Here is a 22,249-nt window from a genome sequence, read left to right on the forward strand (position 1 = left end):
CCTGATCTAATGGAGTCTATTCAGAAAATGTCATCGCGTTTGCGTAGGGACTTCTCCCACATCACCTATAATTACACCGCACCCAACAATAGCATTCCACATGCACTAAACAGCACCTTTTTACACAACATGTGGTATCAGCACATGGCTGCCATGGGCTCCAAGATATCATCCGGATCGTGTTACGTCTGTTCGCTGATACCACATGCAGTAGACACAAATAGGCTATACTTATCCCAAGAAGTAGCCCCTGAAAAAGCAAAATGCCTTCTCCAGCTCTACCTATGTAGGATTAGGGCCAAAATATAACCTAATGAAATAAACTTCCATAGGGTAGTAGGAAATTTAACCCGCTACGAAACCACCCCCATAGCACTGTACTTTCTCACCGAGCCTAGCTATAGCCAAACCGAACTAAATAGGATGCGCAGAAAGGGAGCTATAGGGGAGGATACTGTTTGGCCTCAAGATTTTCAAGAGAAGATATTCTTGGAGCTAACTAAACCACCTAACCAGTGCACAAACCTGTCCGCATTCGCATCCATCTGTAGTCCCAGGGTGGCCCTTAGCGTGTCTGGGGCCGTCTTTGATAACAGCAAAAAAAAAAAAAACAGATGCGGAGCTTCAGTGGAGGGCCATCCACCTTGATGATAACAAGGGAAATGGATCTTGTATGGGAGGGTTAAATAACAGCATAGATACCCCGTGTCAGGAGACCTGGAACACGGAGATAGATAGGTACATGTGGATAGAAGAGAAGGGGCCGACCCTAATTGTAGGGAAACTCATACTGTATTGCTTATGTTCCAGAGGCAAAGGAACAATTCTGCTGGGTACAAATGAAAACTGTGGCACAATCCTGCACATTCCGGATATGCAACAGGACACCTCTGCACTGATGGACACCTACTGGCAATGCAACAGGTTTGCATACACTCAGCTCGTCCCTGGATGGCATGGCCTCAGCTCCCACGTCAACATAGACACCCCAACCATGGTCATCCCCGGCGAAGATCTGTCTGAATTGTAGCAAGATCCGCTAAGGAAAAAAACAACTCTGTTGCATCAGGCTCAAGGAAAAGAACTGCTGACTATTTTGCCTGGGTTCAGTACAAAGACATTGATGAGGAATTCAGACTGTTCAACGACGCCCAAGTATCGGCAGGAGGGTCCACATCCTTATTGACCCTGCAGACAAAAGCAAACGCCCGCTTGTTGCAAATAACCCAGTGGGAAATTCTCAACATGATGAACAGCACTGTGCTCGGCCCTAATCCAATCAATGAAGAACTGAGAGCTATCTGCCTCATGGCAGTGCAACATCAGTACGTGTTGGACTTGATGACTGGAATGGAGGGTAGAGTATGTGCGAACCTGGCAATGGCATGAACAATAAGACTCTGACTCTTGCCATACAAGCATTGCACCAACTACAAAAAGACATGCATAAAGAGGGAGGTGCCCCTGAGCAGGAGTGGTTCACAAACTGGTTTTTCTGTCGGCTGAATGGTCTGTGTACGTCATTTTTGTCCATTTGTCGCATAACTGTTTTTGGGTGGTTTCCTGCAAGTGGGGGTTTGTTGCTGTAAAAAAGCAGTCCTTCAACTGGGTATAAAGCAAGTAGCTAGGGAAGTGGGACAAAAAGCTCCCAACAATGTCGCTGTCATAATGCATGGGTTTGATGATGTAGTTGAAAATTCATCTAGAGGGGGTATGTTAATATTGGAGTAATTGATGTTGATGCACTCAAGGATACATTCATATACACAAAGTCACATCACCATTATTAGATTCCGGTCGTGAAATCTCTGTCAACCCCAGCACATAGATATGTGGCCAGACAGGCTCTGAGACCTAGGCCTGAGGTAACTGACTGACAAGTCACAGGTGGGCTAACACTTAGCTGGCAGACAAACGCGCAAACAGGAAAACTTGGATCAGATCCGACAGATAGGTGCAGCAACACCACAATGCCCCCATGCGACTGGTCCCAATAAAATACACAGGGACAGAGGGGGGCCTGCATCCCAAAAAACACCATAAAGTTAGACGCCACATGTACTTAGGAACACTTAGCCAATCTGAATGCAGCTCATACCGCACAAGCAGCAACCACAGGCCCCTCAGGAAGGTCATCTAGACACATACTCACTGGCCCATATTGCCTTTGTTATCTCGACCATATTTGCGACTCCATGGCAACTGTTTATATTCTTAACCAGAAATGTTTTTTTTTTTTAATTACTTTATGGTACTCGGCGAAATGTATAGAAACGTACTGCAAACTGATGTCCATTGAGAGGCAGCCCTCAGTTCCCGGTTCTGTAACTGCTCTCCTGGCCGTAATGTTTAATAAAATGAACTGTTCCTGTTTGCCCAGACGCGTTGTGCCTTTTGTTTTTTAAGGTAAATTCATGTTCGAGCAACAGCAGCATTTTTGTGCCATTCGAATTGTGTAATGGGCTCAATACCTGCAAATATAGTTCCCTCTACTGTTTAGACAATCCTGGTAGGACTCATAAGTTAACCTTATTTGAACATTCTAACAAGAGGATGCAGAAAGTCCTTCCTTTTCTACTATATAATCTTGGCAATCCCTTATGGAACTCATGATCTGTGGCTGCCAGTACTGCATGATTACTTTAACCATTACGATACCGACATGAGACCAACATTATCTTCCGTACTCCAGTACAGTCTCTTTCATAATTAGTTGTTTTTCATGTTCTCTCAAGGGCTTGGAAAAATAACAGGACTTTCTCTGCCCTTCATTCTACTTTACAATTACACAGGGGCTCAGCCTCCGCTGGCTTCTCAAAAGCTTAACACAATCCTTTTGTTCCCATTACCCATCAGGTCCTGAGGGACTTCCTACACAGATAGTCTTTGGTTACAACTATGACACAGTTTGATACCAGGCTGAGTCCCTACATCTCTTGCTGTGTCACATGAGATGAACATCTTTCTTGTACAGAGAACTAGTGGGGTCTCTCTCCTCAAACAATATTTACAGATCAATGAAGCTGCAGATGCCTGTGCAGCCCGCCTAACTATAGCATTCAATTCTTGTTAGAACGCAGTAAATCGAAAACCTTTGCATCCCATTGGGGGCTCTGGTGGACATTTCTGTGCGTTCCTCCTGGATTTATGGGTAACCATGATCATACTCAGCCTTCATTCACGCTTCTTTTATTTGTTCTACCTATTGCTAATCACCAGTATGTCTAGTAGCATCCTGAAGACCAATCGGGTCCAAAACCAACTCCCTGACCCTTGGCTCCCTTTCACCTAGAGTGTTCACTTGGTCAAAGGTGCAGCTTTAAGCAAACACTATTCAGGTCACAAGTACAACGAAAGGGTCCACTTTAGACTACTGGCAGAACAGACCATCCTGCAATCCTCTTCACTGTTGCTCCAAATTCAAACCTACGCACTTTTAGAACAAGTTCTAACTAGCATGAACACCTACTGTGATGTCACAGCTCACAAGGCTAGCACATGAGGCGTAAAGCATCCCTTTTAATGCTACTTATAGCTCAACATACATTTCCTCATAAATACAAAGTGAATCTGTAAATCTCGGACCAGCTGCAGTCTTCACCAGACCCTTAGTTAAGCATGGTCTTGGAAGCGGCAATGAGCCACCTCAACACTACCAGGTGGATCGGGTAAGCGAAAACAAGTGAAACTGCACATCTCTGATTTGCGAGCTCTGCTTTTGTCAACGTTTTCACCAAATATATTTGTGAAGGAAACACTGCCCTTTCCAAAGCAGCTGAATATGCGAAATTTAAATCCAAATCCCATGTAGAAAATAGCTGTATTTATTTATAGTCCACATAACAAATGTTAATCTATGCAGTATGCAAGGATGAAAACTGTACTCCAATCTCAGATGAGAAGTCAGTGTTAATCATGTGATGCTTTGGCAGAAGAAGCGACTTCCCTGTTTTTATACTGCTTTAAAATATGTTCATAAAAGTAATTAAAACAGTTTTGCTCATTTCTACAAATACAAAGCAAGGCCAGGAGGGTACTGGTACATTTCACTTTCATGGGGGACTAAATGTTACCTACCAGTTTGAAAATGGTACATACTAGTTTAAAAAAAAAAAAAAACGTTATATACTGTTTAGTTGTTTCACAACAGCAGCAAAACTAGCCACCAGCGCATGTATTACGTTCACAGTATCAAGTGAGTAGTTCAGGTTATTTAGAGTCAGTTAATCAGTGTTGTGGCACAAGAAGTGAAACAAGTTCATTTATAATGTATTAGGACTCTAGGATGACAAGCAATATTCCTTATAGTAGATGATTAATTTGTTACCCTTCGCCAAAAAAGAGTAAGAACTCGAATTTGGCGCTATCAGTGCTTGGCATGATGGGAGGACCATCAAAAATTAGCAGTACTCCTGCCACACCAAATCTGGGGTTCTTCTGCCTCATTTAGAGTTGAGAGAACTGCAGTTTCCGACGGAGGAGTCTCAGCTGGTTTTGCAGTTTGGAAATCCTGGACTGAAAGCCTGTTTAGCACTGGGCTGCCAGGTCTCAGCGGTGCTAGCCCTGTTTTATTTAGTGTGGGACAACCTTAACTGTTTTTACCTAACTCGTTCCGCCATGGAAAGCATGGCAGACCCGGACAGGGTTCGATGCTCAGGACAAAACACTCTTGGCATAATGGCCGTTGTTATTTCGTTTCTCACAAACTCACTCCTGCTTTGGGCGTTTGTTTCTGAAAAAGAAAACTCACGGTAAGCGAGTTAAAAACATGGTGGTACACTAAGCATTCATCCGAACCTCAGTTGCATCCACTGCATCAGCAGATGCAATTACGTCTCATAGATTCCCACCAGGCAGACAGGCATCTCTAAGAAAGGTGTGAAGACCACTGTGGAAAGGGTGGTGGGGAGACTTTGGTGGCCCAGCGTGCCTGGCAGGCTAACCACTGTGCTTATAATTAAGACCATGGACTCTTGCCCTTTTAGTACATAAGGGCAGCATGGGTACAGACCTGCATAATAAAAGCAGAATCTGTTGAGCAAAATTCAAGCATACCAATATGTATCTAGTGGTTTTCTCCAAAAACCTGCAGTTCAATGTAGGTTGTATTCAGAAACGTCTGAAGTTAAGAAATATTGGTAGAAAGCACATATTTTCCTACTTTTGGGTTACAAACTCTAGACATGTAAGCAAACAATGCGATAAATTCTTCCTCTGCTAATGACTATTTCATGGAAACATATTTCAGAAGAAGTGAAAAGATAGTTCTTATTTTCATTGTTGCAACAGCAGCTGTATTTCTGGTTGCTAACTTGCTATTTTCCTATTTCAAGTTGAGTGACGCCACAACAATACTGTCTTATGAGAATTAGGACAGATTTTCAAGCATTCATGAAATCAAGAATCATTCAAAATGAACAGTGATTTTCACATTTGACTGAATACCATACTAGCATAAAAAGGCACATGGAAGATTAACACATGATCATTTTCTTTACAGATGTGTGGGGTGAGCAATATTGAGTTCAAGAATATCTTTAGGGGCAAAAATAGGACTGGAAAGTTAATAAGTTAGAGACTATAATGAAGCTCAGGTATTCAGAAGAAGAGTGATAGATTGAGCCATGTTGTTACTATTAAAAATATCAGGCTCCGTAGTACACTCATGCCGATTACTTACTGAGTGCGATCTGAACCTCAGCACATCGGTGTGCCCAGCTGTTGGCATTGATATAGCAGGTGTAGTTCCCCAAATCGGCTGTTGAAAGATTGTACAGAGTCAGGTTTGGATGTCCAGTAAGTGGCCAGTCTTGATGGATCAGAGTCCGGTTTTTATACTTGTTATCCTGGATTTCCTCTCCAGCACCTGGATTACTGTCCAAATCCACAACAGCAATATCCTCCAGATCGGTCTTCTGCCAAACCACCGAAGCAATATTTAATAAGTTTTGCAAGACAGTAAACTTGCAGGGCATGATCACAGTGTCACCAGGCCTGGCAGAGATTGTACTGTACTGAGTCACGCACAGTCCATCTACAGAAAAGAAAAATGTGAAAATAAAATAAAATACATGAACCATATTAAGTTGACGAGTTAACATAAATAATTATGAACATACCAGAGGGCACCAACTTCAGAAAACAAGCGAACGAAAGTAGATGCAGCTTAAGATCCATGACGTCCGAAGTTCCCCCACTCATATAAACACCAGTACTGAGCCACACGATACAATGGAAGTACAAACCTGTAATAAAAGGAGGATAACATCTATTAATTGTCAAGAGTGCCAAGAGATTCTCTGGGCGGATGTGTGCCTGCCTATAAGTGAGGACACGGTCATAAAGGTAAACTCCAAACTACAACCGGCAGGGAAAGGGCCAGAAGAAACTGGCCTTACCCAAGTTCACAGCAAAGCATTCCATGTACAAGCATTTCATGCTTTACATTCTAGTTCAATAAAACGGTGAAGGACCAAATACATTCACAAGACCCAAACATCTTCCTCCTTAACAACTCAAACATTTAACTAAACATACACATACTTCAATACACCAATAGGTAGATACATCACATTAGAGAATATCTGCACTACAAAAAATAAGTACTTATTTACAGGTAATTTACAACATGTATTTGTGAAGTGGAACACATTTCCTGGAGGACCTCTTCTTGGAGCGCTCCAAGGAAGACCACCTCCTCTCTTCCCACCAAGACTCCCCACTGAACTATTACCATTAGAACATTTGGATCTTGAAAGTGACTGTTCAGCTGGAACATTCCTTCTACATATCAGTTGCTTAGCAGGGACAACAATCTCTCATTGTTACAACATATTACACCTTCCTACTCAACCACATTACCCATAATATGATCAACTCTCTTGGGAGAAGAAAATTTGGCACATCCTTTGGAAATATTCCTGGAAGCTTAATCCTAACCATATCACCCACTGCCACATGCAACCTTCAACCATGCACATCCTTGTACTTCATCAGGACTACTTTCCTACCAAGATCCACTGCACCGCATATTCACCACCAGAGGTTCCTTGCTTTCAATCACCAGTCCATTCATGTTAGAGCGAAGCATTCTTCCCCTCAAGAACACAAAAAGGGAAACTAACCTTGGTGTCATAATTAGGAGTGGTGCAAATGGTCCACAATAGGCTTTTCAGATCACAAGTCCAATTTAACCCACTTGGCATAGACAACTATACGCAGTCTCATCACTATTACCATGCTCCACTATCCCACAGCTTCTGTGGTGACAGTGTGAAGTGGTAATATGGTAGTTGCCTAAGCTTTTGAGGAAATCTGAAAAGTCCCTTGATACAAACTGTAGACTATTGTCCATAACAATTTCATCAGGCGCACCTTCATGGACAAATAAACCCCCCAGGAATTCTCTAATCCTGCAACCAGAGATACAACTAATAAAATAAACTCATGGCCAATGTGCGCATAAATCAAGGGTCACTATCCCATACTTGGTGCCTCTTTTCAAGACGTTCAGAGAACCAATTGCATTAATGCCCAGATTCGAGCAGGCTTTCTCTAGTCTAGCTACTGATTCTACAGGACTCTGGACAATAAGCTACAACTTATCGTCAATCACACTTGACACACAGATCAACAGACTTGTCCAGACCTAGTCATCAAAATAACTCTCAGTTTCTCTGCTCTCATATCGATGTGGTCATCTTGCACCAATTCTACTGTGTTACTTCATACAGAAATAGGTACAATCAGGGTATCTACCCTTCTTGGAAAACCTTTGACAACTGACAATTCAGGAGAAATATGGCAACAAGCATCCACATCAACATCGAAACAACTGGCTGCCTACTCTGTTCACAAGTTACACAACTTCTTTTTTTTTTTTAAAAAAAAGAGTCTCACCCCTTCGGATGACTCCAGCTTCTTGCCCTCAGGAAAGGTACTTTTAGTAATGTTTTCTCATTCCTTCTAAATGCCTCCAGCCAATCGCCCTCAGTGACGGTACCTTTTATAATGTTAGAGCACTAACAACAACATCATTGCCATGTTCTCCCTTGCCAAAATCTTCGGACATTAAAGGTAACCTTGAAAGTCAAACCATGATATTCCTAGCTCCTTGAAAGTACTCTATCAGGTAACAAACTTCCTGGAACCTCTATTGCCAATTTGGCAATCCTCAAGAGGTGAGTTTCCTCACACCTTTGGTGGTAAACGCATCTACCAAAGGTTTGTAGTCCACTCAAATTTTGAATTCACTGAGATATTGTCTGAAATGAGAAACACTCTACCACCGAGCCAGAGCATCTCACTCTGCTACAGATATGTGTCATCCACCCCTCTCAATCTACGACTAGCAAAGGCACTACCTCATTTTTTCCATTCCTGTGCTGAATCAACACAGCTCCCATATCAAAGTGACTGTTATCAGTGAATAAGATGTTGGGGTCCTGAGTATGGAATGATTTAAGAAGCAAAGCTCATTCACATCCTTCTTGGCCTGAGGCAAACACATCCTCATAGCCTTTATCCAACACAAACCTCTTCCCTTCCCTTAAAATTATGGACATGGAATGTGTCTTCTCAGCTCTCTAGGGAATGAATAGTGCACAGTAGTACAAGAAATGATGACAAATGTTCCTTACACTGAGGCCTGAGAGCATCCACAATGGCATTAATGAAGTTTTCTATTGGTTCTATGCCCTTGGAAGTCAGTTTATAATCAACACAGCCAAGACTTTCGAGTCTAGATATACTTTTTGATTCTATGGGGAGGCCATGCAATGCATGGTAAAAACCCTTGTTCTCATCAGCAGTGACAAAGTGCCCGATGTTGTGTAGGGGAAGCCTGTGCACCCAAATTATGCAATTTAAGTTCCTGAGATACACACATATCCTCAAAGACAACTTGGCTTTATGCACTAACACTACTGAAGACAATGATTCTGATCCTTCTTTTGGCTCCATGATTTGTTGACTACATAATGTATCAAGTTCTTTTCTTAATTCAACTCTGACTGACAATCAAACCCTTCGGACCTATGTATCACAGGTTCCTTTCAGTGTTCCCAATGTTTCTGTAAACACATGAGGGAGTTTCTGGTCACAATATTTTGATAGTAAATAACACACACCCAGGAACCATTGTCTTAACAAAACCTGTTCAGTGCTGTTGAGTTCCAATATTATTTCAAAATTTCTACCATTCCAACAGACATAAACTATCTTTGTCACATATACTGTGCCAGGTGTAGTGTTACCTATAAACAATAAAACGGTCTCAAATTCACCAAAAACATTCATGGGCTTTCAGCTGTATGCAACTGACCTTACTCTATACTCCTTCAGGCTAATGTTCTGAAATGTAGCCCACTCATCCACATCGATGAACGTGAAAGGAGAGCCTGGATGTGCCCTCATATTTACATACAGACATCCATTACTGACTTGGCAGTGCAGTCTCCTGTAAGCAGTCTCTTCCATAAACTGATCTTGACCATTTGCCCTTTCACATTCTCCCATGCAGACCAAATCTATACACAGCACCACACTGGAGTCAAAACCCGTATATATTCCTTTGCCACTTCAAAAAGCAAATGAACCCAAGGCAGATGAAGTTTATTTTGGTAGCCTTACACTTTAGCGAAGTGTTATCTCTTTTTACAACTATTACAAAAGTGATCTATAGCAGGATAACTTTAGGCCAGGGGTCTCCAACCTATTCTGTAATAAGAGCTACTTATGTTCAATGAAAATCATCCCGAGCTACTAATATTATTAGTATTGTAAAAGACCACATGATCACAAGATGACATCAGTAGCCACCATATGCAAGATAACGAGCAGCGTTCACCTCAGTGCCCCAGGTACAGCTGCCAGCAATAATGTGAAAAAAGGTTTTGTCAATGTGGTATGTGTTTAACATGGGTGAAACATAATCATAATTGAAATGTCCCTGGAACCAAAGTATTAATATTAGCAATAAGGCTTCCCAGCGCCACATGACTTATCACTCAAATTTCAGCTTTAAATATATTTTGGAAATTCAATCATTTTTTCCAAAATTTCAGCCTATCAGTTCTGAAAATACACCCATTTTCTTCTCAAATTCACAATTTTCAATGTTGGTATACATTAGCTACCAGTAGCTCATGAGTTACTCATTGGAGAAGCCTGCTTTAAGCATCGGCTAATCACTGTTACTACCACATCTGTAGCATTCTAAACTGTTCAGATTTCACATTTGTAAAGGTTCTTTATTTTCTCTAGGCATACTGGCATCCACAGTGTGCACTCTTTGAGACTGTTTGCTAAATATTGGTTAAAACGTTGTAAAAGCTGTGGGTAACAGGATTACACAAATCACTAAGATTACATCACAGCTGTCAAACAGAAGTGGACCTGCTATGAAGCAAGAAGACATGAGGGGGGCATGGCCTGGAGAGCAAGGATGGCAGATGGACTCCGCTGAAGCCCCGATTATCCTGACAACATCTGCTGCTAGGCATCACATTGAGCGCGGCCGCACAGCGGAGTGTGGGTTCCCATAGCATGGGCAGAAGAGCAGGCGCAGCGACGGAAGAGGCTCCTACACCGCCAGCTTGGGAAAACGCAGGCAGCTGCACCGAGCCCAGAGCGCTGGAAAGAGACGAGCTCCTACCCAGATCCGGAGGAGAAGAGTGAGAAGCACCCCCGGGTGCGGTGGTGAGTGCACCCGAGGCAGCGCTGGAGGCAGGGGTGATTGAGGCAAGCGCCCCGCGGCATGCACCGCACTGGTGGAAGTGAACCCAGGCCCGGGACTGGTGGAGGCCTTGCACTCCCCCCAGACTCTGCAGGAGGGAGGGGAACCTTTTGACCGCTTGGCCCATCACCGTCCCGGCAGGCAAATTGGGAGGGGGAGGCGAGGCCGGCTGGCGGCAGAGACGGGCATTCCGGGAGCAGAGAGCTGACTGGCAGCCTGCCTTGGGGTGGCGGGGGGTGGGAGGAAGGAGGAGGAGATGAGACAGCACATGATTTGTGGCCTGCACTGAGCCAGCAGTGGTGATCCCAGGCCTGCTCTCCTTCCTAGACTCTGCTGGCTGGCCCCTGCAGTATTCAGACGCCCTCTGGGGGCAGAGGGGCCCAAGATTGCCTTGCTGTACCTGCGTGAGCAGAGATGGGAGTTGTGGTGGTTGAGCCTGGCTGGGACGGCAACGAAGGTGCAGCCTGGCCACTGAGAGACACACTGTCCTCCTGGAAGGAGAAATGATGACGGAGAGTGTGTGGGGCACACTGAGCACTGTGATCTGTGATCTGGGCCTGAAGGTGTCTCGGCGACAAAATGGTGGGTGTGGGCCTACGGGTGAGAGGACTAGCGGAGTGATCCCCTGGCCAGACACACTTACAGCTGCTGTCTGGGACATGGGATTGCCCATGCTGCTGCGCTCAGCTGGCTGACACTGGCGCATGTAAGTGTTCTGCTTTCCTTCTCTTATCTTATGACCGAGCTTACAGAACCTCTCTGGAATACACTTCTGAGTTTAAAGAAGACATTTATTGTTATTATTACTTCACCACGAGGTTCCTGAGACATGAAATTAGTAGCTTGGAAGCACACGTTCAAAAGTAGTCACAGCAATGAAAGCAAAATATATCAAAGTACTTCTCAGTTGCAATGCACACAGCAAATACATGTGATTATATTATAGCATAACTTCAAAGCAAAGCATAAAAGTCAAAATTGCATCACCATAGGGCCTATCACTCCGCTTCATCTTTCTGAGGTCTGCAAGTTGATGACTCCGGTTCAACTGCGAGAAAGAGATTTTCTACCCAAACGGGAGACAGGCAACTGATGTCTCCGTTCCTGTCTGAAGTCAAGATAGTTTCAATCTAACTCTGCTGTCCAGAGCCACACCTTAAAAGCAAACTCAGTGTGAGAACCGAAGAAACTTGGAGAGTGGCCAATTCTGCAAGCCTCACTCGATCTCAGACTGGATTGAGAGGTAAACACAAAATCTACGCGCTCTTATCAGCTAGGGTCTGGTGTGAAAAACACAGCTTGGTCTATCATGTGGAAAAACACAGCTTGGAAAAACACAGCTCATCTGCAATGTCTCAACTGTAATGTCTAACTCCACGTTAAAGCCAATGGGCAGCTAACCTAAATACCAAATGTAATGTCTAATGCCATGTTAAAGCCAATAGGCAGCTAAACTGAATACAGAATGTAATGTCTAACTCCAGGTTAAAGCCAATAGGCAGCTAACTGAATACAACATGTAATGTGCTACTGGTGAACATTGAGCAGTGGTGAAACACAAAGTCATTGGTCAAACACAGTTAATAGCATCACAGCAAGCGGGTCCTCGACTTCAGGAACATCACCTCACTGGCCACCCTGCAACCTTGACTCGCACGTAACACTTAAACTGCTGAGCTACCTGACTATCCTGAGGTGCAAACTGTGGCTGACTGGAGTGTTGAGGATGGACTGCTGATGCCTTACGGCCTGCAATACCTGGTTTCATTGACTGGGGCCACACAGCTTTGGCAATGGTGGCAGCCCCCCGGCATCGGGGTCCAGTGCATCAATGCCCAAAGGTTGGATGCTGCGCCAACAGCGGTGGAACGTCTGGGGCATCTCTCGATCAAACAAGAGCATCGCTAGAGAACAAGATTGACCAAGTGGCCACTGACCTCACCTTGCTTCATGCTGACCATCGCAAGCTAGCGGACAGGACTTGCTCGCTTGAATGCAATCTGAATTACTTCACCCCTAAGACCCAGTAAGTGGAAGCCTTGGTGCAGTCACTGGTTGGCCGAATAACAGCATTGGAACACAGAGTGGAAGATGTGTAGGGGCGCATGAGGAGGAACAATGTTCATATGGTGGGCCTCCCGGAGGGGGTGGAGGGCACTGATGCTGTCTCCTACATAGAAAAGTGGATCTGTGAGCTGGTCCTGGGTGGGTCGTACACACAGTTTTTCTGGGTTGAACGAGCGCATTGCGTCCCGATGCGGCCTCCGCCCCCCAGATCGGGTCTGCAACCCCTTCTATTCCACCTACTTCATTATGTAGACAGAGACATTATACTAGGAGAGGTGAGGTTGCAACGCCAAGGTAAGGATGTTCCCGGATTACACCACACCAGTACAGCGACAGAGGAGCTCCTTCTTATCAGTGAAGCGTAAGCTGCAAACTCAACTTGAAATACTCTCTCCTTTTTCCTGGCAGGCTGTGCGTGGTGGCTCAAGGAAAGCTTATTTTTTTGATACTCCCGAAGCAGTCTGGGAGTGGCTGGAATTCACAGTCCTGATGCAACAACAAGACTCATTGATGAGTCGGGGCGAGCAGAGGGAGACAAGGGCTAACCACCGAAGGGGTTGTACATGACGCAAGATTACCCCTTTGGGGTCAAGCAGTGCTCCTGACTTAGAACAGATCATGCAAGATCACTGCTGCGCTCTACAATCTGCAGCAGCCATTAATGAAATGGCATCTGCTTCGGAGCATGAGGAAGACCCCAGTAGCTCCAAAGGTGGCGAAGGTGGACTCAGTGAAGTACCCTCGGAAACCGACTCCCAGGCTCCCCATGATGTGACGCCACAAACAGCAGACAACATAGTTTGAACTAGCAATTGTACGGGATTCTCACTAATACAGCTGTGTCAACTGTCTGAGGTTACCTAGCGCCTCTGGAGTGGGGTTTACATTTGGTTGTCCCCTCCGTCCCTTATATCTTCCTTATACCCCATACCCGTCCCCCACCACCCCCTGCCTTTTCTTTCCCTCCTGTACACTTCTGCTCATTGAGTTATTTGCAGGAACTTTGCATGCATTATACTGTGTTGTACTGTCATAAGGACACTACGCTGCCAACAAACATCCTGCACCTGGGGCTTCCACTACAGGACTTGTTGGACTGCCCATCCTCTGTAGGTATTTCTTCCTATGGTTTAGTATTAGTGGATCGAGCGGTTCGGTTGTTTGGGCAGACACCAGAGGTCCCTCTACTCTAATGGTATTTTTATTTTCCTGTTTTGGTCTTGCAGCAAGTTTAGTTCTGGCTGAACTTGTTTGCGAGCCAATGGAGCCCGATCCTCTCCCTTCCTCCCCCTAGTCAGACTGCTGCTTATGAGATACTACTGTGGCCGCGCAGAGGTAATATATGCTCTTACAACCCGACCACTCACAAATGACTCACAATAACACTCTCACATGGAATGTGACAGGAATACACACACCCGCACGCAGGTACTCCATTTACGCGTACCTTAAAAGGCACTTGGTGCATATTGCACTACTGCATGAAACACATCTTGCGCGCCTGGAGACCACTAGGCTGCAGCGGCGCTGGCAGCTGTTCGCGACTCACTTCGCCTGCTATGCTAGGGGTGCCCTTATATGGATCCGACCGGATACCCCTTTCGTATCCGAGGAGCATGACATTGACGCTAATGATCAGGATGTGTTTGTCAGTGGATGCTTAGATGGCCACACATTATTATTAGGATTCATTTATACACCGAACACAGACCAAGCCTCCTCCTTCCAACAGCGGTCTGGCATACTTTCCCACTGGAGTTGCCTCCCGTGGCTCATTGGGGAAGACTTCAACAGTGTCCTTGATTTGAGGCTCTAGCGCTCCTTCCCTCCATTGCCTACTGCGCTGACGATGGCCGCTACGCGATCTTTGCGGGACTGGATCCAGGAGTGGCAATTGATAGATATCTGGCACCATCGAATTGGGCACTGCCATAATTGCATTGAATACTTTGATTGTAATGACGGCCCTAGAGTGGGATGCATTGAAGGTCACCAGGCGTGGACATTGCTTGGGCACGCAGTGGAATATGCGTAAATCCATTGAACGCGACTTAACCTGAGTAGAGGGTACACACTTGCAATGTGAGAACAGTGCAATATGTGACCCTACGGAGCAGCATCAACTCACAGACGAGCGTCTCCCTGTTGGAGAGGTTGCGCTGCCTCAATTACGCAGCACACACTGTTCGCACACATGCTGCAGCTGGTAGATCTGGCCGACTACTAGCCTGGCTGATATGGCAGGAACAGGTCTGTACTCCCATTATGGTGCTATGCTCGACCACGGGCCACATGCTTTATACCAAAAAGGAGCTACATGATGAGTTTACAAGACACTATACACACATGTACCAGTCGACTGTGTCGAAAAGTGATGCAGAATTTTAAGCATTTCTCTCCTCACTCTCTTACCCAGACTCACGGCCGAACAGCAGGCAGAACTAGATGAACCCATAACACTGTTCGAGGTGCAAAATGGCATACGTGCCCTGGCTACTGGTAAAACCCCAGGTCCTGATGGCCTCCTGGCTGAATTTTATAAAGCTTACCCATCTCTGATTGCTCCCCGCTTACTGCGGCTGTATGAGGAAACCTTGTTGGCAGCCACTCTGACTGTTTCGCAGTGGGAGGCCTTGCTGGTCTCCCTCCCTAAGCCTGGTAGGGATCCAACAGAGATGGGCTTTTATAGGCCATTAGCACTGAAATTGAAAAACAAAAAAACAAGCACAATCGCGCTATGTGAGACCCAGCACGATCGCGCTGCGTGGAAAATAAAAAGATGAAGTAGTGCAGAAACCAGGGTGAAAACATGGAGCCTTGTATGTTTCCAGTAGTTGGCCAGTGCGCTCGAGGAGGGCTAAACACCAGAAAAGGCAGGACGTATGCATGCCTTTCACTAATGACATCAAGCGGATTTTAAAAGGCAAGCCTACGAACCAATGAAAGTGACAGGCGTGACATGGGCGTGGTAAAAGCCCAAAGAGAGATTACAAAAGCGACGCAATTTTAAAAGGCAAACCCACGAACCAAATACAAGTGACAAGGGCGTGGTTAAAAGCCCAAAGAGAGATTAAAACAGGGACGCAGCGCTTGTGCACTGGACCCTAAAAAGTAAAAGGGAATTATGTCACAAATCCTTTTCTGTCACAGATCCATTGTCTCATACATGTCAAGGATTCAGACTAGGAAAGTGGTAAAGTAACATCCTGACAAAAAGTCTGTCTGCACGTAGAAGTCAGCAGCTAGGTTTAACTCGAAAAACAACAGCCTTCTATGTCTCACAAGATAGATGCTACTAGCTGTGTTTTCCTAAAGTCGCAATCCCAGGACCAGTGTCAATGTCTGCTTGGTTCTTAGGTTTACAACCTGATTCGTCCATACATCTTTCAAAGTGGAGTTGTTGTCACGCTTCTTCATGATCTATAAAGTTATCGTACAGTCAAGTTGTTATAACACCCTTAACGAGTCCCAGTATTACGAGCACACAGGGATGATGTAACCCCTATTCATGCAATTGTTTCAACTCCTATTCAGTGATACAGGGAGTGCAGAATTATTAGGCAAATGAGTATTTTGACCACATCATCCTCTTTATGCATGTTGTCTTACTCCAAGCTGTATAGGCTCGAAAGCCTACTACCAATTAAGCATTTTAGGTGATGTGCATCTCTGTAATGAGAAGGGGTGTGGTCTAATGACATCAACACCCTATATCAGGTGTGCATAATTATTAGGCAACTTCCTTTCCTTTGGCAAAATGGGTCAAAAGAAGGACTTGACAGGCTCAGAAAAGTCCAAAATAGTGAGATATCTTGCAGAGGGATGCAGCACTCTTAAAATTGCAAAGCTTCTGAAGCGTGATCATCGAACAATCAAGCGTTTCATTCAAAATAGTCAACAGGGTCGCAAGAAGCGTGTGGAAAAACCAAGGCGCAAAATAACTGCCCATGAACTGAGAAAAGTCAAGCGTGCAGCTGCCACGATGCCACTTGCCACCAGTTTGGCCATATTTCAGAGCTGCAACATCACTGGAGTGCCCAAAAGCACAAGGTGTGCAATACTCAGAGACATGGCCAAGGTAAGAAAGGCTGAAAGACGACCACCACTGAACAAGACACACAAGCTGAAACGTCAAGACTGGGCCAAGAAATATCTCAAGACTGATTTTTCTAAGGTTTTATGGACTGATGAAATGAGAGTGAGTCTTGATGGGCCAGATGGATGGGCCCGTGGCTGGATTGGTAAAGGGCAGAGAGCTCCAGTCCGACTCAGACGCCAGCAAGGTGGAGGTGGAGTACTGGTTTGGGCTGGTATCATCAAAGATGAGCTTGTGGGGCCTTTTCGGGTTGAGGATGTTGTCAAGCTCAACTCCCAGTCCTACTGCCAGTTCCTGGAAGACACCTTCTTCAAGCAGTGGTACAGGAAGAAGTCTGCATCCTTCAAGAAAAACATGATTTTCATGCAGGACAATGCTCCATCACACGCGTCCAAGTACTCCACAGCGTGGCTGGCAAGAAAGGGTATAAAAGAAGGAAATCTAATGACATGGCCTCCTTGTTCACCTGATCTGAACCCCATTGAGAACCTGTGGTCCATCATCAAATGTGAGATTTACAAGGAGGGAAAACAGTACACCTCTCTGAACAGTGTCTGGGAGGCTGTGGTTGCTGCTGCACGCAATGTTGATGGTGAACAGATCAAAACACTGACAGAATCCATGGATGGCAGGCTTTTGAGTGTCCTTGCAAAGAAAGGTGGCTATATTGGTCACTGATTTGTTTTTGTTTTGTTTTTGAATGTCAGAAATGTATATTTGTGAATGTTGAGATGTTATATTGGTTTCACTGGTAATAATAAATAATTGAAATGGGTATATATTTTTTTTTGTTAAGTTGCCTAATAATTATGCACAGTAATAGTCACCTGCACACACAGATATCCCCCTAACATAGCTAAAACTAAAAACAAACTAAAAACTACTTCCAAAAATATTCAGCTTTGATATTAATGAGTTTTTTGGGTTCATTGAGAACATGGTTGTTGTTCAATAATAAAATTAATCCTCAAAAATACTACTTGCCTAATAATTCTGCACTCCCTGTATATTAAAACCACAAATCGTCCAGTCTTCACGTCAGTTTTTGAAGGTTTTTACCAAGCGCGTTTTCATGACAGTGGGCTAAAACGTCATATAGTCCCAGTCGGGAATTCAATAAAACACATGATAAAGTTATGAACTTGTTCGTAACCACTTACCCAGACGTGCAGGAATAAGTGATAACTATGCCAGTAAAACCACATCCACATCCAACAAGGAACACTGAGGCATGAAGGAGTTATTTCCGCTTAACCATTCACACTTCTCAACGCACATGAAAAACGCTTTCAGCCCCTAATTCGTATAAGAAATGTTGAGCCCTTGACCCAGCAAACACCAACAAAGTTTTTCTCAGTAAAAAGTAACCGGGATGCTGCCCTGTTAAAGTTCCAACAGTCTCCCAAAACTTACGTCTATTCACTCACCAGGGAACTTCCTTTCTGGGTGCGTACACAGTGGTTGGAACCCGTATAACTTAATCCCTTCGCTGCCAGGCCTTTTCCCCTCCTGTGCCGAGCCATTTATTTGGCTCTTTGGGGCAGTTTGCGCTTAGGCCCTCATAACTTTTTCTCCACATAAGCTACCCAGGCCAAATTTGCGTCCTTTTTTTCCAACACCCTAGAGATTCTAGAGGTACTCAGACTTGGTGGGTTCCCATGACGGAGACCAAGAAATTAGCCAAAATACAGCGAAAATTTTGTTTTTTTCAGAAAAATTGGAAAAAAGGGCTGCAGAAGGCAGCTCGTGTTTTTTTCCCTCAAAATGGCATCAACAAAGGGTTTGCGGTGGTAAAATCACCATCTTCCCAGCTTTCAGGAGCAGGCAGACTTGAATTAGTAAACCCAATTTTTCAACACAATTTTGACATTTTACTCGGGCATACCCCATTTTTACTATTTTTCGTGCTTTCAGCCTCCTTCCAGTTAGTGACAGAAATGGGTGAGAAACCAGTGCTGGATCCCAGAAGGCTAAACATTTCTGAAAAGTAGACAAAATTCTGAATTCAGCAAGGGGTCATTTGTGTAGATCCTACAAGTGTTTCCTACAGAACACAACCGCTGAAATAAAAGAATATTGAAATTGAGGGGAAAAAACAGCCCTTTTTCTCCATGATGGCTGTAACTTTTTTCTGCGATGTCAGATTTTTTAAAGCAATCTACCGTTACGTCAGCTGGACTCTTCTGGTTGCGGGGATATAGAGGACTTGTAGGTTCATCAAGAACCCTAGGTACCCAGAGCCCATAAATGAGCTGCACCTTGCAATGGGTTTTCATTCTATACCGGGTATACATCAATTCATTTGCTGAAATATAAAAAGTGTCAAGAAAACCTTTGTATTTCCAAAATGGCCACAAGATAAGGTGTTGAGAAGCAGTGGTTATTTGCACATCTCTGAATTCCGGGGTGCCCATACTAGCATGTGAATTACAGGGCATTTCTCAAATAGAAGCCTTTTTTACACACAGTCTTACATTTGGAAGGAAAAAATGTAGAGAAAGACAAGGTGCAATAACACTTGTTTTGCTATTCTGTGTTCCACCAAGTCTCCTGATAAAAATGGTACCTCACTTGCATGGGTATGCCTAATGCTCGCAACAGTAAGCACAAAATGGGCACATCACATTTTTACATTGAAATCTGACATGTTCTTTGCAAAGTGCCTAGCTGTAGATTTTGGCCTCTAGCTCAGTCGGCATCTAGGGAAACCTAGCAAACCTGCGCAGCTTTGAAAACTAGACACCTAGGGGAATATAAGATGGGGTGACTTGTGGGGCTCTGACCAGACTCTGTTACCCAGAATCCTTGGCAAACCTCAAAATGTGGCCAAAAAATACTTTTTCCTCTCATTTCGGTTACAGAAAGTTCTGGAATCTGAGAGGAGCCACAATTTTCCTTCCACCCAGCGTTCCCCTAAGTCTCCCGATAAAAATGGTACCTCACTTGTGGGGGTAAGGCCTAGCTCCCGCAGAAGGAAATGCCCCAGAACACAAAATGGACACATCACATTTTCACAAAGAAAACAGAGCTGTTTTTTGCAAAGTGCGTAGCTGTGGATTTTGGCCTCTAGCTCAGCCGGCACCTAGGGAAACCTAGCAAACCTGCCAAGTTTTGAAAACTAGACACCTAGGGGAATCGAAAATGGGGTGACTTGTGGGGCTCTGACCAGGTTCGGTTACCCAGAATCCTTTGCAAACCTCAAAATTTGGCCAAAAAAACACTTTTTCTAATTTCGGTGACAGAAAGTTCTGGAATCTGAGAGAAGCCACAAATTTCCTTCCACTCAGCGTTCCCCAAAGTCTCCCGATAAAAAGGGTACTTCACTTTTGTGAGTAGGCCTACTGCTCGCGGAAGGAAATGCCCCAAAACACTATCTGGACACATCAGAATTATCAAACACATAACTACCTGTTTTTGCGGGGGCACCTGCGTTTTTGGTCCTGGGCTCAGCAGCCATCTAGGGAAACCTACGAAACGCAGACATTTCTGGAAAATAGACACCAAGGGAGTCCAGAGAGGTGTGACTTGCGTGGATCCCCCAATGTTTTCTTACCCAGAATCCTCAGCAAACCTCAAATTTAGCACAAAAAATAAATAAATCACATTTTCCCCACATTTCTGTGTGGGATCACCGCAACGGGAGAAATTTCATACCACCAAACGTTCCCCTCAGTCTCCTGGTAAAAATGATACTTCATTTGAGTAGGTGGGCCAAGTGCTTGTGACAGGGAAGACACAAAAACAAGTAGAAATTGAGGGAGAACCAAAGCGGGTCCAAAAGGGCAGTTTGAAAAAAAAAAATTTAGGCTGACAAGTGCAGCAGAATGTTTATCGGTGTAGTTGAGACAATGCTGAGTGGTACGAATTTTGTGGATTCCTGCAGATTCCGGAAGGTTCCATCACAAAAATGTGGGAAAAATGTGTGATTTCTAGCAAAGTTGGAGGTTTGCAGGGCATTGTGGGTAAGAAAATGGTGCCGGGTGCATGTGAAACACACCACCCTGGAATCACCCAGATGTTTAGTTTTCAGATGGGTCTAGGTCTTGTGGATTTTTCTAAATGGCAGCGTCCCAAAGTCAATAAAGTGCAGCCCTCACCATTCCAAGTGGGACGATTTTTAGAGTTAGCCAAGCTCTCATGGCCCAAATGTAAAACCAAAACCAAAAATAATCAAATGTCCTTTTGCTTACCGTGGGATAAGATGTTTTAGTGTGCGGGGGAGAGCTGAAAGACTGTTGCCCCCTTCAGTTGGGGTGGTGGCATAACCAGGCCCATACTGGTTGGTAGCCACCACCCCACTATTTTTTTTTTTTAAATTCCCTGGCATCTAGTAGACTTTCTGTCCACCGGGATGTGGATCAGGGGGTAATTGCCCCATCTGCCCACTGGTATGCAGAACAACTTTGGCCCCATTTATTTGGGGTGGGGTGGACCATACCCCCACCCTATTATTTTGGCAAAAACAAAACTTCCCTGGTCTCTGCTGGGCTTTCTGCCCCTCCCCCCCTTTGAGGGCAGATTGGCCTTCCAAAAGTAGGCCAATCTGCAACCAAGGGGGGAAAATATGGCCAATGGGGAGCGATTATTACCCAGGGGGCTGCCCCCCCTAAAGAAAACACACACACCAATCCCTGCTGCCTAAGTGGCTCCCCTCCCCCCGGGGGCAGATCGGCCTAACAAAAATCGGCTGATCTGGCCCCAAAGAGGGCAGAAATGGTCTAAATACAATTTGCCCCCCCCCCAGGGAAGTGACTCTTGCCTAAGGGGTCGCTCCCCACCTCTAAAAAAGAAAACAAAACAATTGATCCCTGGTGCCTAGTGGTGAGATCTTTCCATCCAAATCTTTGCCTTTTGGTTCCCATAGAACAGGATCTCCTATTCCAATGAGGATAAAGAGGAGACAATCTGTCATATATTTTTTGCATATACAGGGAGTGCAGAATTATTAGGCAAGTTGTATTTTTGAGGATTAATTTTATTATTGAACAACAACCATGTTCTCAATGAACCCAAAAAACTCATTAATATCAAAGCTGAATATTTTTGGAAGTAGTTTTTAGTTTGTTTTTAGTTTTAGCTATGTTAGGGGGATATCTGTGTGTGCAGGTGACTATTACTGTGCATAATTATTAGGCAAATTAACAAAAAAAAAATATATACCCATTTCAATTATTTATTATTACCAGTGAAACCAATATAACATCTCAACATTCACAAATATACATTTCTGACATTCAAAAACAAAACAAAAACAAATCAGTGACCAATATAGCCACCTTTCTTTGCAAGGACACTCAAAAGCCTGCCATCCATGGATTCTGTCAGTGTTTTGATCTGTTCACCATCAACAT

General features: G+C 44.4%; 1 protein-coding gene across 1 annotated transcript in view; it reads right to left on the minus strand.

The window, feature by feature from the left end:
• LOC138287543 (uncharacterized) overlaps window positions 1-22,249 on the minus strand; it is a 124,381-nt gene that overhangs the window by 57,428 nt on the left and 44,704 nt on the right. Inside the window, exons 2-3 of the mRNA XM_069228032.1 lie at window positions 6,120-6,245; window positions 5,681-6,034 (exon numbers count right to left, since the gene is read on the minus strand). Coding sequence (XP_069084133.1) covers window positions 5,681-6,034; window positions 6,120-6,245 — 480 coding nt within the window. The remainder of the gene's footprint in view (window positions 1-5,680; window positions 6,035-6,119; window positions 6,246-22,249) is intronic.

The sequence above is a fragment of the Pleurodeles waltl genome, chromosome 4_1, assembly GCF_031143425.1.
Source record: "Pleurodeles waltl isolate 20211129_DDA chromosome 4_1, aPleWal1.hap1.20221129, whole genome shotgun sequence".
Taxonomy (NCBI): Eukaryota; Metazoa; Chordata; class Amphibia; order Caudata; family Salamandridae; genus Pleurodeles; species Pleurodeles waltl.